The 15,955-nt window shown below is 44.6% G+C and overlaps 1 protein-coding gene across 1 annotated transcript in view; it reads right to left on the minus strand.

Annotated features, from left to right (window-relative positions):
- Positions 1-728: 728 nt before the first annotated feature.
- The window catches only part of TRPV5 (transient receptor potential cation channel subfamily V member 5), a 29,447-nt gene continuing 14,220 nt past the window's right edge, over positions 729-15,955 (minus strand). The window contains exons 9-15 of the mRNA XM_068972646.1: positions 10,235-10,321; positions 8,479-8,555; positions 8,077-8,242; positions 7,708-7,774; positions 5,508-5,776; positions 2,109-2,215; positions 729-1,029 (exon numbers count right to left, since the gene is read on the minus strand). Of these exons, the coding sequence (XP_068828747.1) occupies positions 729-1,029; positions 2,109-2,215; positions 5,508-5,776; positions 7,708-7,774; positions 8,077-8,242; positions 8,479-8,555; positions 10,235-10,321 (1,074 nt within the window). The remainder of the gene's footprint in view (positions 1,030-2,108; positions 2,216-5,507; positions 5,777-7,707; positions 7,775-8,076; positions 8,243-8,478; positions 8,556-10,234; positions 10,322-15,955) is intronic.

Below are 15,955 nucleotides of genomic sequence, written 5' to 3' on the forward strand. Positions count from 1 at the left end.
GAAAACTTAAAATCATAGACAGAAAGTAGGATATTGGTTATCAGGGACTATGGGGAAGGAATGATGAGGAGTTCGTGTTTAATGGGTATACGATTTTTGGTTTAAAAAATTCCCTGCATGAATAGTGGTGATGGTTGCCCAGCAATGTGAATGAACTTAATACCACTGAACGGTACAGCTAAAAAAAGCTTAAAATGGTAAATTTTATGTTCTGCATATCATCATACATTTTTTTAATAAAGGAAGGATAAATAACCGTTCTTGTAGTTTTCTAGTGTGGGTTTGGCTGTGAGGTGGGGAGGGGGTCCTATGAGGTACAGGAAGAGGTGAGGCTTACAACCTCAGGGCCACGCCCGGCTCGTGCTTCCTGAATCCCTGGGAGACGTCACGGCTCAGTCTAGTGCCCCGTGGGGCAGAAAAGGAGATGATGACCCAGGCTTTGGCCTAGCATCCCTACCTGGCGTCTTTCGTTGCCAAGCCTAACTCTGCTTGAACAGATACCCTCTTTTCCCAAGATGTGGGACTTCCAAGAAGCCAGAAGGTACTCATTCCTGGGAATGCTGAGGTGACAGGTGAGGTATGGATGGCCTGGGAGAATTCTTCTGTCCAGCCCTCACAGGGTTAACAGGCAGGAAGGGAGGATGCTTCACAAGCAGTGTCTCTCTCTCTCTCTCTCTGCCTTCACCCAGGCCCACCTGGAGTCAGGACGAGAGTAACAAGGGTCCTGATCATAACTGATAAACCCGATCCTCTCCCTCCCCCTCCCCAAGGTCCAGTCCGAGATTCACGTGTCCCAGGGTGTTGCGACGAATGATCTCCCAGCCTCGGTGACTGCCGCTGCTTCGAGAGGTGGTCCGGGACAGGGAAGGGGTCGGGGGGGCCAGGGAGGCTCTGGCTAGAAGCCCGCTTTCAGTCACCGAGGGCCGTTTCTCAGGGGGATGCCCTTGTCCTTCCTCCTTGTCTGAGCCCTTGAAAGCTTCCACGTAGCGACGCGCTCGCAAAGTATTCTGGTCTTGGTTGGTCTCAACTCTGAGGAGGTGAAAAGGGAGAAAGGCTCAGCTGACCTGGGGAGAGACCGGGCCATGTGGAGAAGCCAAAGTGAACGCGGCACAGGTAGGAACCGGCAATGAGAGGAGAGCGGGAAGAAGCGAGCAGCGTTGAAGCCGGAAGATCTGCTAGGATCAAATGAAGGGAAGTGGAGGATAAACTGGGAGCGAGACCGGAAGTGCTGCGCCTTCAGGATTTGGAGGGTAGTAGGGCCTGTGGTGGGGTGGGGGGGCGGTGATGGCGATGGGAATGTGGGTGAGTATGAAAGAGAAAGCAGCCAATTAAAAAATAAGCGTGTCATAAGGATGAGGAGATGCAAGTCAGGTAATACATGAGAGAGGCAAGCCACGTCAGGAGGTTGAAGGCAGGGTATGAAGGAGCAGCTTAGCTTCCAGGCTAGACTAGAAGCTCTAAAAATACACTAGAGGGCTTCCCCGGTGGCTCAACGGTAAAGAATCCACCGGCCAACGCAGGAGACACGGGTTTGATCCCTGGTCCGGGAAGAATCCCCAGTGCCACGGCACAACGAAGCCCGTGTGCCACAACTACTGAGCCTGCTCTAGAGGCCGGGGGGCGCAGCTACGGACGCACACACACCCTAGAGCCCGTGCTCCGAAACAAGAGACGCCCCCGCAGTGCGAAGCCCTTGCACTAGAGTAGCCCCCTGCTTGCCGAAACTAGAGGAAAGCCCACCAGCAATGAAGACCCAGCACAGCCAGAAAAAAATTAATTAATTAATTTTTAAAAATCTACTGGAAGCGGGGGTCAGGTGGGAACAAGACTAGACCCGTTTGAGGGACCCATGCCCACAGTGGAGCGTGAATATGCGTTTGCCGCGGTTCACACATCACTGCCCTTCAGACCTCACGGCTGGCGCTACCTCTTCGCAACCCTCCCCTAAACAGGCTAACACAGTCTCACTTCAAGGGGTGATGACTTCCCCTTCGGGTCCAATTTGGGATCCCGAGAATGGAGAGGAGGGTCATACGTGCAGAACCGGGCACCCTGGTTCCCACGGCCTCGCATGGGTGGACAGTCCACAGGTCTTCATGGTCACTCACCGCAGGAACCAGCGGTCCCCCAGCCCGTACTTGTACCCACAGATGCCAGAGCGCGGCCACAGGGTGCGAGGCATCTTCCTCTCTAGCATCACCGTGGTGGCCACAACCTAGGAGGAGATGAGAGACAGGGGAAGAACCCAGAAAGAGCCATGAGGCTGAGCGGACCCTGGGGCTACTGACAGAGGGACGCCAGAGGGGAAGGAGGGCACCAGATCAGAAGGGATGCGTGACAGCCACCATCCACCCCCTTGCCCGTGTGAGGTGCTGTGCTGCTTCCTTCCTCATCACTCACTGCAAAAGGAGAGACTATTTTATGAGAGTTTTCAATCTGAATTACCATTCAGATTCATGGAAAATGAGCCATCCCATCCAAACTAATATCTTTTCCTTTTTCATAGGAAATCCATAGACCAATTATTTGGATTTAAATAAAATGATTAAACAGAATTTCTGTGATCTTGGGGATAAAACGATAACTGCTGATACTGAGGGAATCTGCAGTGAAATTAAAAATACACCCATATCTTAAGAAGGAAAATAGTGGGTTAATGACTCCAAACTTGGCAAGGAAAATTCTAGTGGCATGGCATGAGTCCTGTCCTTTACCTAGCCCTCATTAATAACTTAGATGAGACATAAGACAAGATTATCAAATATGCCTGTGAACCAAAACTGGGAGTGATATGTAATAAGCACGATGACAAAGCAATATAAAAATGATCTTACCAGATTGGAAGGCTGGTCAAAAACCACTAATGTGAAGTTTAAGTAAACCCAATGCAAGGTCCTACATTTATAGGACTAAAGTGTCAGTGTTAAGCACAGGAAAATCTGGTAAAGGGGCTTAGTCAAATCAATCATGTAACAAAGTGAGGGTTCTATTTGATCATGAGCCAATTGCATGTTTGATAACAGCCAACTGCATATTTACAAAAAGACCTGACTCCATTTTAGGTGCTATTTATAGTTTAGTGTTCAAAGCCAGAAAAGGGATAATCCCTCTTTATGTTGCTTTCCTCCAATCACATCAAGATCGTTCTAGCTTTGAAAGGCTCAGGATCAAGGATCTAGGTCTGAACAGAGGATCATTCAGGATGGATTGGGTCCAGAAAGCTTGACTGATGGAACAAACTAGGAATCCCTCAAATAACTTAGTTCTCTACTTCATCTTCTGCTCCCATCTTTCTCAGCACTCCATGATTTTCTTGGTCTTCTCTCTGCTCCTGAGTTGTGCCACATTCCCCCCACCCTCAGGACTTTCAATCATTCTATTTCCTTTCCCTAGATAGTGCTTTTTCTTTATCTTGAAAGGGACACTTATTCTTTCTTCCTGCACCATCATTCAGCCTCCCCATCTTCTTCTGGGAACAGAGCCCATCTGATGTTTAGGAAATCACTTCTTCTCTACTGTCAGACTGGACCTCACACAGTCCTGGTTGATTCATCTATTCTCCCCAAAACTCTAACCACCACCACCAGTTCTCCAGTCCTTGGCCTTAGGCTTAAATGGAAGGATCCACCTATGATCAAACTTGTTGCAATGAAACGGGTTCAGCGGACAGAAGGCTACAGAGCCACAGCATCAGGAATCACCTAGAATACAGTAAGAAAGGAGCCCCTTGAGACTTTCCTGGTGGTCCAGTGGTTGAGAATCTGCTTTCCAGTGCAGGAGACTGAGGTTGGATGCCTGGTCAGGAAAGTAAGATCCTGCATGCTGCAGAACAACTAAGGTCACTGCAAATACTGTACCTTGGAGCTCTAGAACCCTTGCTCTGGCAACTAAAGAGGCCCCCATGCACCACAACTAGAGGAAGCCCCCATGCCAGAACAAAAATCCAGTGTAGCAAAAAAGAATAAATAAAAAGAGTGGGGCCACTGGAATGGGCGTATCTACTCCCTCCTTTGTCAGTTTAGAGCTTCTGTAAGCTATCTCAGCAACATGATGCAAGAGACTGACTTAGAGGAGTCAGGACAAAAGAGAACAACAGAGAAACTCATGTATCGGGTGAGATGGAGTTCTTAAATGTTCCAGTTAGGATCAACACATCTTCCCACTGTCTTTTTTCTCAAGTCTATTTGAGTTTGGTTTTCTGTCCCCATAGCCAAGTGTCCCGATGGATAAAAATTCTAACACCCATTTTCTCCCCATATTCTTTTTTAAAAGAATATTTACTTGACTGCACTAGGTTTTAGTTTTGGTGTGTGGGATCTAGTTCCTTGACCAGGTATCTAACCCTGGCCCTCTGCACTGGGATCCCAGAGTCTTAGCTACTGGACCACCCAGGAAGTACTCCCTTATTCTTCATAATTGATGAATTATTACCCATGTTTAGAGGCTCATCTTAAATGTCAGTCTATCAGGAAAGCACTTTCTAACTTTCCAGTCCAACTCTTCTCTTGCCTCCTGTTCTTAGCATCTTCATTTCTCTACAACACATTTGATCTTCTAATTACATGGCTTTCTATGAAGTTTTAATGTCTGTCTTTCCAGCCAGCCTGTAAGCCCCATGAGGGCACAGACTACATCATCTTGCTCGTGCCGCCAGATCCCAGATATTTCCCAGCACAGGAGAAGCCTCCAAATAATTAGTGCTAATGAATGGAAAGTCTGAGGGGACAAACAATGTCTCTCTTCAAATATTTTAAGGGTGCACGGAAGGGAGAATGTGTTGTGCATTATATAAGAGGAAAACACGGGGGCCAAAGAGTGGCCCGGTTTTTCTATCTTATAGAAAGATAGGTTTCAGCTCAATACAGTATGGACTTTTCTAATAACAAAAACTTTTGAAATATGAAAAAGCTCTCTCCTCCCAACCTCTACCCAAATCCACATGATAATAAGGTCTTACTTAGCATTAAAGAAGACACTGAATTACCCTCTGACCAATAAATGAGTATACAAGTATATGCTGGGTAGGAGCTCAACTAGAAAACCACTAAAGACACTATCAACTCTAAGATTTTATTAGGCTATGGTGATATAAAGAAAAGATAATAGAAAAACAGTTATAAAAGCAAATACAAGATAAGGTTCAAATGAAAAACTAGAATAGATAAGGACAAGAAAGTTAAAAGGTGAAAGATTTATATGATCTGAAGAGAAATCAGAGTATAGAATACATAAGAAGAAAGTTTCTAGTTGCCTCTGGAGTCAAGGATGACTCTTGAATCTACCCTGCTCCTGTGGTCAACACACAGTTCCTGGGTGTTGATCCTAACCCTATGCTACCATCTTATCAACTTCTTCTCCTCCATCTATTCAAAAATTCCTCTGTTGAGGTGACCACCCCCATTGGGTTGTTCCATAACTCTCCTAAGTGTCATCTACCATGACATATTCTACTTTGATTTTTCTCTCCAGCCCCTGACCCTCAGTAAGACTGACACTAACAAACTTACCTGGGCCCTCCAGAGCTCGTCCTGTTCGTGGGCCACCCGCCAGTGTGTGTCGCCCATCATGGCGACCAACAGGTTGATCATAAGCAATGTGGCGATGATGGCGAAGGCAAAGTAGACAATGCTGTACATGAAGGGCAAGTCCACGTCATAGTTGGCAGGCCCATCAATGATGGTGAGGAAAAGCTCAAAGGTGCTGAACAACGCCATGGGATAGTCATAGAATTCCCCCAGAGCGGATGGGTCCTCTGTCTGGAAAATGATATAGAACGCTGCTCCGCCCAGGAAGAGGGCATGGAGATCAGGAAACAGGGAGTTATCACAATAAGCCTGGGCCTGGTCAGTATTCATTCTACCACCAATATATATCTCCATACAATTACACACACGCACATGCATGCATGTGTGTGCATGCTTGCTCAATTGCTCAGTCATGTCCAACTCTTTGCAACCCCATGGACTGAAGCCGGCCAGGCTCCTATGTTCATGAAATTTCCCAGGCAAGAATACTGGAGTGGGTTGCCATTTCCTACTCCAGAGAATCTTCCCCACCCAGGGGTCGAACCCATGTCTTCTACATTGGCAGGTGGATTCTTTACCACCTGGGAAGGCCACATACATGCACACACACATACACAAATGTAGATGTATAAATTATACATATTATATAAGTCGCAATTTCCCTGTGTACTTGGCTAACCCTGAGACTATGACCAAGTTTATCACTCTGGATAATGGCAATACTCAGAATTTAGCTAACATCTATCATCTATCTATCTATAAATAGATATATATATAGTATATGTCACCTAACTGGTTTTTACATTTTTAGAACCAAATATTTAAAAGGGAAATTGTTACAAGAATGCATGAAATCTCCAACAGCTTTCAAGAACTGAGCACATGAGAAGTCTAAAAGAAAAGAACCTAAGACAGAAAAATCTCAGTGTTCTCTAGATAATCATCCATTACCCTGAGATTTCCTGAGTGTTCTGGACCACTGCAAAAAATGTGATGTGTAGACTACTGGATGGTATTAGGCATCCTGGAAACTTTACTACAACATCAGAACCTCTGAAAGCCTCATCCCTGTGTGGGGAATGGAGATCTAAATAAAGGGACCCCGAGAGCAGAGCTAGGGTCTATGACAAAGCACGGTTTTGCAAGAACCAAGAACAGACGCCTCGGGAGGTCTGTAGAAAATGGCTCTGCTACATCCCCTCATTCTGCATACACACAGATGAGGGGGGGGGAGGAAGGGAACATGAGGAACCCTCCAAACGGACAAAGTTTTACCCTCTCAGAGTTCCCAGCTTGGTGTAGTTTTTCCGTCTACTGTTTTCTGGGAACCCCCATTAAGCAAGGGGATGCCTAAGACAGGAATGGCATCCTTTGTACTAAAAGCCCAGGGTTGGGGTCTTCACACGTCACCCTGTACATCCACCTGCCTTCCAGGGGTTCAGCCGCAGACATGGAGAACTGGATTAGAGGCCCCAGTGTTTGCTTTTCCTTCCTCTCTGCCTTCTCCAAAGAGCTTTCTTCTCCTTGTTCACTTGTGCTCTCCCTCCCTCGCTCTGTCTCATCTACCCTGTTCTGGATGTTTCCTCTCCTCCTTTCCCTGCTCCTTGGGCCACGACTGGGTCCCCACTGGCCCTTGTGCTTCAAGCCTCTCTTCACAACCGTTTCCTCCCTCATTCTTCAAACCCTCCAAACCCTTTTGTTGTATCTCCTTCTCCAAATTCCTTTCTTTTCTTTAACCTTTGACTACATAAATGAAAAAAAAAGGGGGGGGCACTTGATGTATTATTGAATGCTTTTCATTTATTCTTCTGAAGTGTCAACATAGAAGAATTAAATAGTGAACTTTTTGCCTATGGCACCTTTCACAACTGGCCCGTCTTTCCTGTTTCATATCCGTCTCTCTTCAAGCCCTTTATTTATCTCTCCTTTAAAGATGCTGCAGGGCAGTTAGTCAACACAAACATGATTGACCCAGAACTTTAGAGCACATGAGTTCATGCTCTAGGCCAACCTTAGTGACCCTGATCCTAAGCATATGAGCATGTTTTCAACTCACTTTCCACTAGGAGGGGAAAAAAAGCAAAAGGGAGTACAAACAAGAAATAAGTGAGAGCAAGATGAGAGAGAACCTTCTGGAGAACTGAATCCCACGCTCTGGGGGAGAAGAGAGTGACGTCCTCACCTGAGGCAAATCCCACGATAACCACAGCCATCAGCCAGCAGAAACGCAACAGGTCTCCAAAAATCATCTACAGAGAACAGAGAGGGGAGGGAGGATGGGGGACTGTATCTCCACCTGCCTTTTAGCAGCTACTGCTGCTAGATGGCAAGTCGCCAGAGTTCCACCAGATCTAGTAGGAGCCTCATTTTTTGTTGTTGTTGTTGTTGTTGCTCCTACTCCCTCCCTTGGTCTGGAAAAGTCCAATGTCTGAAAGTAGAAACTGTGCAGAAAGCACTTTTTTTTTTTTTTTCAATTTTTGCTCCCACTCCCTCCCTTGGTCTGGGAAAAGTCTGATGTCTGAAAGCAAGAGAAACTGGAGAAAGCTCTGACCTTCTGGATCATGATGGTGAAGGGGCCCAGCATCTGGAATCCTCGCGCAAAGTACATGACGCTGCACCAGCCCAGCACCAGGGCGAAGGACATGGGTACCACCTCCCCGCTGGTGTTGGTGAGCCGCATCACCATTGTCACCAGCACCAGGAAGGAATAGGTGATGCTGGGAGGAGAGAGGGGAGGGGGCCATGAGAGGAGGGACTGGGAATATTCTAGGTCCTTTCTAGCATGGCGCTGCCTTGCCCAGAACCCACCACACAACCTCCTAAACACATACACAATCACACCCACAAACCCACTGGAGAGAAGTCCCTGGAGTCGAGGGTCCCAGAGAGGGGTAGGGAGACCTGAAATGCTTCTGGAAAGGGAAGGCAGGGGCCCAGAAGGAAGAACACTCACGTGATGACGTGGAATGGCCCCCCAAGGACAGTTTGTCCAAAATAGCGGGAGAAACCGACCCTGAAGATATCCGGGATCTGGAAAAAGGCCGGGCAGGGAAAGAAAACTGTAGACTTCAGTTCAATAAATCACAGCAACATCTTTTTAAATCCATTTCCCAGAATAATCGAAATTAAAGCAAAAATAAACAAGTGGGGCCTATTTAAACTCAAAAACTTTTGCAGAGAAAAGGAAACAAAAAACAGACAATCCATAGATTGGGAGGAAATATTTGCAAATGATGTGATTGATAAGGGATTAGTCTTGAAAATTTACAATCAGCTTATGATACTTAGTAGCATCAAAACAGAGAAGGAAATGGCAACCCACCCCAGTATTCTTGCCTGGGGAATACCAAGGACAGAGGAGCCTGGTGGGCTACCATCTATGGGGTCGCACAGAGTCGGACACGACAGAAGCGACTTAGCAGCAGCAGCATCAAAACAAACAACTCACTCAAAAAATGGGCAGAAGACCTGAATAGACATTTCTCTAAAAAGGACAATAGGCATGTGAAAAGATGTTCGACATAGCTATCTATTAGAGAAACGCAAATCAAAACTACAATGAGATATAATCTCACACTGATCAGAATGGCTATCATCAAAAAATCCACAAACAATAAATGCTGGAGAGGGTATGGAGAAAAGGGAACCCTCCTGCACTGTTGGTGGGAATGTAAACTGGTCCAGCCACTGTGGAGAAAAGTGTGGAGGTTCCTTAAAAAAACAAAAACGGAACTACCATATGACCCTGCAATCCCACTCCTGGGCATATATCCAGAGAACAACAGGATCTGAAGGGATACATGTACCTCATTGTTCATTGCAGCACTGTTTACAATGGCCAAGACACAGAAGCAACCTAAAAGTCTGTCAACAGAGGAATGGATAAAGAAGATGCGGTGTATATATATAAACACACACACAATGGAATATCACTCAGACATTAAAAAGAATGAAATGAGGCCATTTGTGGCAACATGGATGGACCTAGAGAGTGTCATTCTGAGTGAAGTGAGTCAGATGGAGGAAGAGAACTATCATATGACATCCTCTATATGTGGAATCCAAAAAGAAATGATACAAATGAGCTTACTTGCAAAACAGAGATCCACAGACTATGGTCACTGTGGGTGGAGGGGTGGTTGGGGACTTCAGGAAGGTCATGTATGCACTGCTGTGTTTAGAGTGGATAACCAATAGGAATCTATTGGACAGCACAAGGAACTCTGCTCAAGGTTATGTGCCAGCCTGGATGGGAGGGGAGTTTGGGGAAGAATGGATACATGTCTATGTATGGCTGAGTCCCTTTGCTATTCACCTGAAACTACAACATTGTTAATTGGTTATGCTGCTGCTGCTAAGTCGCTTCAGTCGTATCTGACTCTGTGCGACCCCATAGATGGCAGCCCACCAGGCTCCCCTGTCCCTGGGATCCTCCAGGCAAGAATACTGGAGTGGGTTGCCATTTCCTTCTCCAATGCATGAAAGTGAAAAGTGAAAGTGAAGTCACTCAGTCATGCCCGACTCGTAGTGACCCCATGGACTGCAGCCTACCAGGCTCCTCTGTCCATGGGATTTGCCAGGCAATAGTACTGGACTGGGTTGCCATTGCCTTCTCTATAGTTAATTGGCTATACCCCAATACAAAATGTTTTTGGTGTTTTAAAAAAAAAGATAAAAGACTTCAGTCTGACGGCTCAGCTGCACCTCACCTCTAGGAATAGGATGATTGCTGACCCGAGGACTGTCATCAGCTCCCCCACCAGCCGGATTTTATCCTGCTGAGTCACGTAGGCTTCCTGTGGTGAGATATTCAGGATCAGAAGTGCTTTCTGATGGACTGAGAGGCAAATCTTTTTGAGTAAGTGGTCTAAAGGGACTCAACTCTATCCGAGATGAATAAGAGCTCCCCTTACCACCACCGTTACCACCATCACCACCCACCCCCACTGTATTTGTCATTGCAGCTCAGTCTGTGACCAAGGCATGAGTCTAAGTAAACCAAGATGCAATATACTGGGCCGGCCAAAAATACATTTGGGTTTTTCCATACCACCTTATGGAAAATCTGAATGAACTTTCTGGTCAACCCAATACAATATATATGTTCCATATGCCAACAACTTGAGTTACCACCTAACAACTCACTTCTTATGCTGTTGAATTATAACTAACGATGATGTGTGTACTGAGGGGCTGAGGTCACATTTACGTACATCAAGTTAAGAAAGTTAAGTTATTAGTGGCTTGGGCTAGTTTCAGGTATGCTGAAAGGCCAGCTTTTCCAAACTTGCTGTGGTTCCCAGCAGGTAGAATATAAACACACCACAGAACTCGGGTTCTGGGATGGACCTCCAGACCCTGCTAGCTCCAGTGAGACCTTGAATCAGTCACTAAAACTCCCTGAGCTTGGGATGTCTCATCTGTAAAATGGAGACTATAATGGTTACCTCCTAGGGTTATTGTGAAGACCAAATCAGATAATGTATTTGGACGTATTATAAGCCACAGAGCACTATAGATATATTCATGCTTTGTGCTAAGTCACTTGAGTCATGTCTGACTCTTTGTGACCCCTGGGACTGTAGCCCACCAGGCTCCTCTGTCCATGGGACTCTCCAGGAAAGAATACTGGAGTGGGTTGCCATGCCCTCCTCCAGAGGATCTTTCTGATCCAGGGATCAAACATGTGTCTTTTATATCTCCGGTGTTGACAGGTGGGTTCTTTACCACTAGTGCCACCTGAGAAGCCCCATAGGTAAATTCATTGTGGTTTTATTATGATTTGGCAATATAGAAAAGGGCTAGAGACACTCTATGGTTTTCAGTTCTAAGAAAGAACTCTGTCTTATCCTGGATGGTAGGTGTCAAAGGTATAGGCCTAAAGTCAACACAAATAAAAAACATCCTCCTCTGCACTCCTTACTTCACAGTTAAAACCTTGCAGTGTTACCCAGATGCAGCAATCAAATTCTACAATAATGCTCCTTAACTTTTTTGAAGTAATGAGCCCATCTGAGAATATCATGAAGACCACAGGCCCTCTTTCTGGAAAACTGATCACATACATATAACCTCCAGATGAAATTAAACAAATAACTTCAACACATGCGAGTACCCCTTAGACTTTTGGGAATTCTGTTCTCCAAGGTCATGTCTTTGAATTGTGCACTCAAGATAGGACTTGAGAGTCCCTGGGGATGATCTCTGCTGAAAAGGATGGGATCCCTCGTTAGGCATGAGAATCACCAGTCATCTCTGTTCTACTGATAAACAGAACCTCTATGGGCTACTTCGGTAGTGTACTCACTAGTCCAATGAGAGGCATAGCTTTTGAAACAGGAAGAGATGCTATGTAGTAGGGAGGTGCTCATGGCTCAGTCAGTAAAGAATCTGCCTGCGGTGCAGGAGACCTGGGTTCCATCCTTGGGTCAGGAAGACTCCCTGGAGAAGGAAATGGCAACCCAGTCCAGTACTCTTGCTTGGAGAATTCAGCCTGGACAGCTAGTCAGTGGGGGGGGGGGTCACAAGAATCAGATACAACTTAGCAACTAAATCACCACCTCAGGAGGTGCTCTAGGTATAAAGAAGGCACCCATCGAGTATCCTGTGGCCTCTAAGAGGGTGTGTATCAGCTCAGAAGAAGCCAAGGATATAGTCTTTAGGGAAGAGTAGAACCAGAGTTACTAAGAGATGGTAGAAATGTTTCAGAAAAATCGTATGGGACCAGGGAAGAACAGGAAGGAACTGGTGACTATGTACCTCTAGTAAACAATGTTCTCTAACAATCTGTGACTAGACTTCAGTTCTTTTGCCTTTGCTGTTCCTTAAAGAACTGATGTCCTGCCAACTTTTCTGATGTTTACTTTTCTTGAGAAACTGGACAATTTTATTTTATCATATAGTGAGTGGTTTCCCTTTTGCTTTGCTTCCAAGGAAGCTCAGAGTTCTTTCTTTCTTTTTTTTTAATCTCCAGCTCTAGCAACTGTCTTTGAATACCCTCTCTTCCATCCAAAGATTCAGATCATAGATCTTGTTCTTTTTCTTTATCTTAATGTTCCTGTTGCATCTGACTTTCACTGTAAAACAGGCCAACTCCTTTGGAGAATCAGGTGGTAGGATAAATAATAAGTTTGTTAATTGTAGGGACAAAATAACACTAGATATAGAAATGAAATAATGGCATCTGTGCCATGTATGTGTCTATACACAATTTTTAAGAAAACTTTGGACCTTGGTTGCATGAAATTGAAGTTGCTCAGTCGTGTCTGACTCTGTGACCCTATGGACTATAGCCCACCAGGCTCCTCCATGCATGGGAATTTCCAGGCAAGAATACTGGAGCGGGTTGCTCTTTCCTTCTCCAGGGGATCTTCCCAACCCAGGGGGTAGAACTCGAGTCTCCCACATTGTGGGCAGACTCTTTATCATCTGAGCCACCAGCGAATCCAGGACCTTGGTTGCATACAGCTAGAAAATTGCCACCAACTTTTTCTTTGGCTCTACTAAGAAGAGGAGGATACCTGTTGGCCAGGAGCTTTGTGGGGATTAGAGTGCCTCTAGAGGACAGCAGGAGAATGGTATCAACACTCTTGGGATGAAAATGTAAAAATCCAACTAATGAAGAACACTGGGAACAATTTTGTTTACCATATACTCCTCCTGGGTCTGCCCTTCATGAGCATCGCTTTGCTTGTTCAACAGATTCCTTTCCGAGCAGGAGTTACCCTGCTCAAGTTCACTAGTAACAAAGGTGTCCAGAGATGCCAAGCTTTGGCCTCTGTTCCACTTGGTTTGGGGTTTCCCTGGTGGCTCATCGGTAAAGAATCCACCTGCAATAAAGGAGACCTGGGAAATGTGGGTTTGATCCCTTGGTTAGGAAGATCCTCTGAAGAAGGAAATAGCAACACATGCCAATACTCTTGAATGGAAAAATCCCATGGACAGAGGAGCCTGGTGAGCTACAGTCCATGTGGTTGCAAGAGTCGGACATGACTCAGCGACTGAACACACACACGCACTTGATGTCCGACTGCCCTAAAGTAGCTGTCTCCACCTCTCTGTCACTTAAAGTAGCCTGCAGAGCACCACACTATCCTGCAAGCCCTCTTCCTTGCTGCTCTCCAAGACCACCACACAGACCCTTTCATAAGGTGTGTTTTTTTTTTTTTTTAATAAAACCACTCTCTCTGGAAAACAAAGAGTAACATGCATGTGTGAAAGTTGGAATGAAAAGAATAGCAGTTTGTACAACTCAGCAGCAAAAAAAAACAAACAATCCAATTAAAAGCTGGACAGAGCACCTGAACAGACCTTTTTTCCCAGAGAAGACATACAAAGGGCTGACATTTGTATGCCAAAGGTACAGAAAAGATACTCCGCATCGCTAATCATCAGGGAAATGCAAATCAAAGCCACAGTGAAATATCACCTCAGACTGACTAGGATGGCTATTATCAAAAAGACAAGAAATCACAATTGTTGACAAGGATGCAGAGAAGAAGGAACCCTTGCATACTACTGTACACTACGTAAATTTGTGCAGCCACTGTAGAACACAGAAGGGAGGCCCCTCAAAAAGTTAAAGTGGAATTACTACATGATCCAGCTTCTAGGTATATATCCAAAGGAACTGCATCATAAAGCAATTATCCTCCAATTAAAAATAAATTAAAAAATAAAGGAAACAAAAACAGAATCTGGAAGAGATATCTGCACTTCTGTGTAAATTGCAACATTAGTCACAGTAGCAAAGCTCTAGGAACAACCTAAGTGTCCATCAATCAACAATGGATAAAGATGTGATATATATATTACACACACACACACATATGGGCTTCTCAGATGGTGTGAGTGGACAAGAACCCGCCTGCCAATGCAGGAGACATGAGAGATGCAGATTTGATCCCTGGTTTGTGAAGATCCCCTGGAGTAGGAAATGGCAACCCACTCCAGTATTCCTGCCTGAAGAATCCCATGGACAGAGGAGCCTGGTGGGCTACAGTCCATAGGGTCGCAAAGAGTCCAACACGACTGAAGTGACTTAGCATGCATATACATACAGGTACACATATATATGTGTGTATATATGTACATACACACGCCAGAATATTATTCACCTATGAGAAAAGAGGAAATCTTGTCGTTCTCAACAATATGGATGACTTGACGGCATTAAGTTAAGTGAAATAAGCCCATCAGATTAAGACAAATACTTCATGGTATCACTTACATGTGGAATAAAAAAAAAAAAAGGCAAACTCCTAGAAAAAGAGAGTAGAAAAGTGATTGCCAAGGGCTGGGGGCATAGACAAAATAAGGGGAGATTGGTAACAGGATGCAAAATTTCAGCTATAAGAGGAATAAGGTCTGATGGTAAAACAAGATGATTATAGTTAATTACACTGCATTATACAACTGAAATTTGCTAGGAGAGCAGAACTTAATTATTCTCACAAAAATAAATAAACATGTGAGGTGATGAATGTGTTAATAGATGAGAGGAATCCTTTCACAATGTATATCAAATCCCTGCGATGAACACTTTAAATACCTTACAATATCAATATCAATTGTCAATTATATCACAGTAAAGCTGAAAAATAATGATAGTAGTGAACTTTTAAAACATTTTCCTTTCTTTGATTTCTAGAGGAATTCTAGTATTTCACACTCATGTGTAATATTGGCTCTTGTTTGGAAGAAATACTCTTTTACAAAGTGGAGAAAGGTTTTAGTGTTTTAAAAATGGACAGGGGCACTGAATTATAATGAATGACTTTCTGAGGTCTGTTAAACTAACAATCAGAATCTCCTTTTCATCAACCACCCTTGCACTTCTAGAATTAAACCCTAAACTCAAAGTGGTAATAAGTTTTTCTTTGAATTTTTCAGAATTTTACTCTTTGGGGATTGCATTCAAGATTTCCTATCTACAAGGAAAGACCCATCTGCAGCTCTCTAGATTTGTGGTGCTTATGAAAAGGTTTGGGGACCAAGGGTATGTTTAGCAAAGTGAATTAACTGTAAATTCACTTTACTAAAGTCCTGTTCATTTAGCCTCCCAAATTCTCTCAAATGCTCCGCTGGCTCTCAATCCATAGCACCACTGCCTTAAAGCAAACCCATGGCGCCCTGTACCCACTGCCCACTCATTCAACCCACTCCTTACCTGGTTTTTGCATATATCACGACCTGGTTTCTCTGCTTAATACCTTTCCTAGTTCCAGCATGTCTTTGGAATAAAAATGAGGGGGGGAGATGGGAGTGATGAGTATCTCTAAATCTGTATCATAGTAGAAATTCAGTAGCTAATGTCTAAATTTAGTTAATGAATAGAGATAGAAGTGTATTATTCAGTGGTACAGAGGTAACAACAGGGACCCTAAAGAGGTAACAACTGGTTGCCTCCAAGAAGTAAGGCATGAGTGAGG

Source organism: Capricornis sumatraensis, chromosome 5, assembly GCF_032405125.1.
Source record: "Capricornis sumatraensis isolate serow.1 chromosome 5, serow.2, whole genome shotgun sequence".
Classification (NCBI taxonomy): Eukaryota; Metazoa; Chordata; class Mammalia; order Artiodactyla; family Bovidae; genus Capricornis; species Capricornis sumatraensis.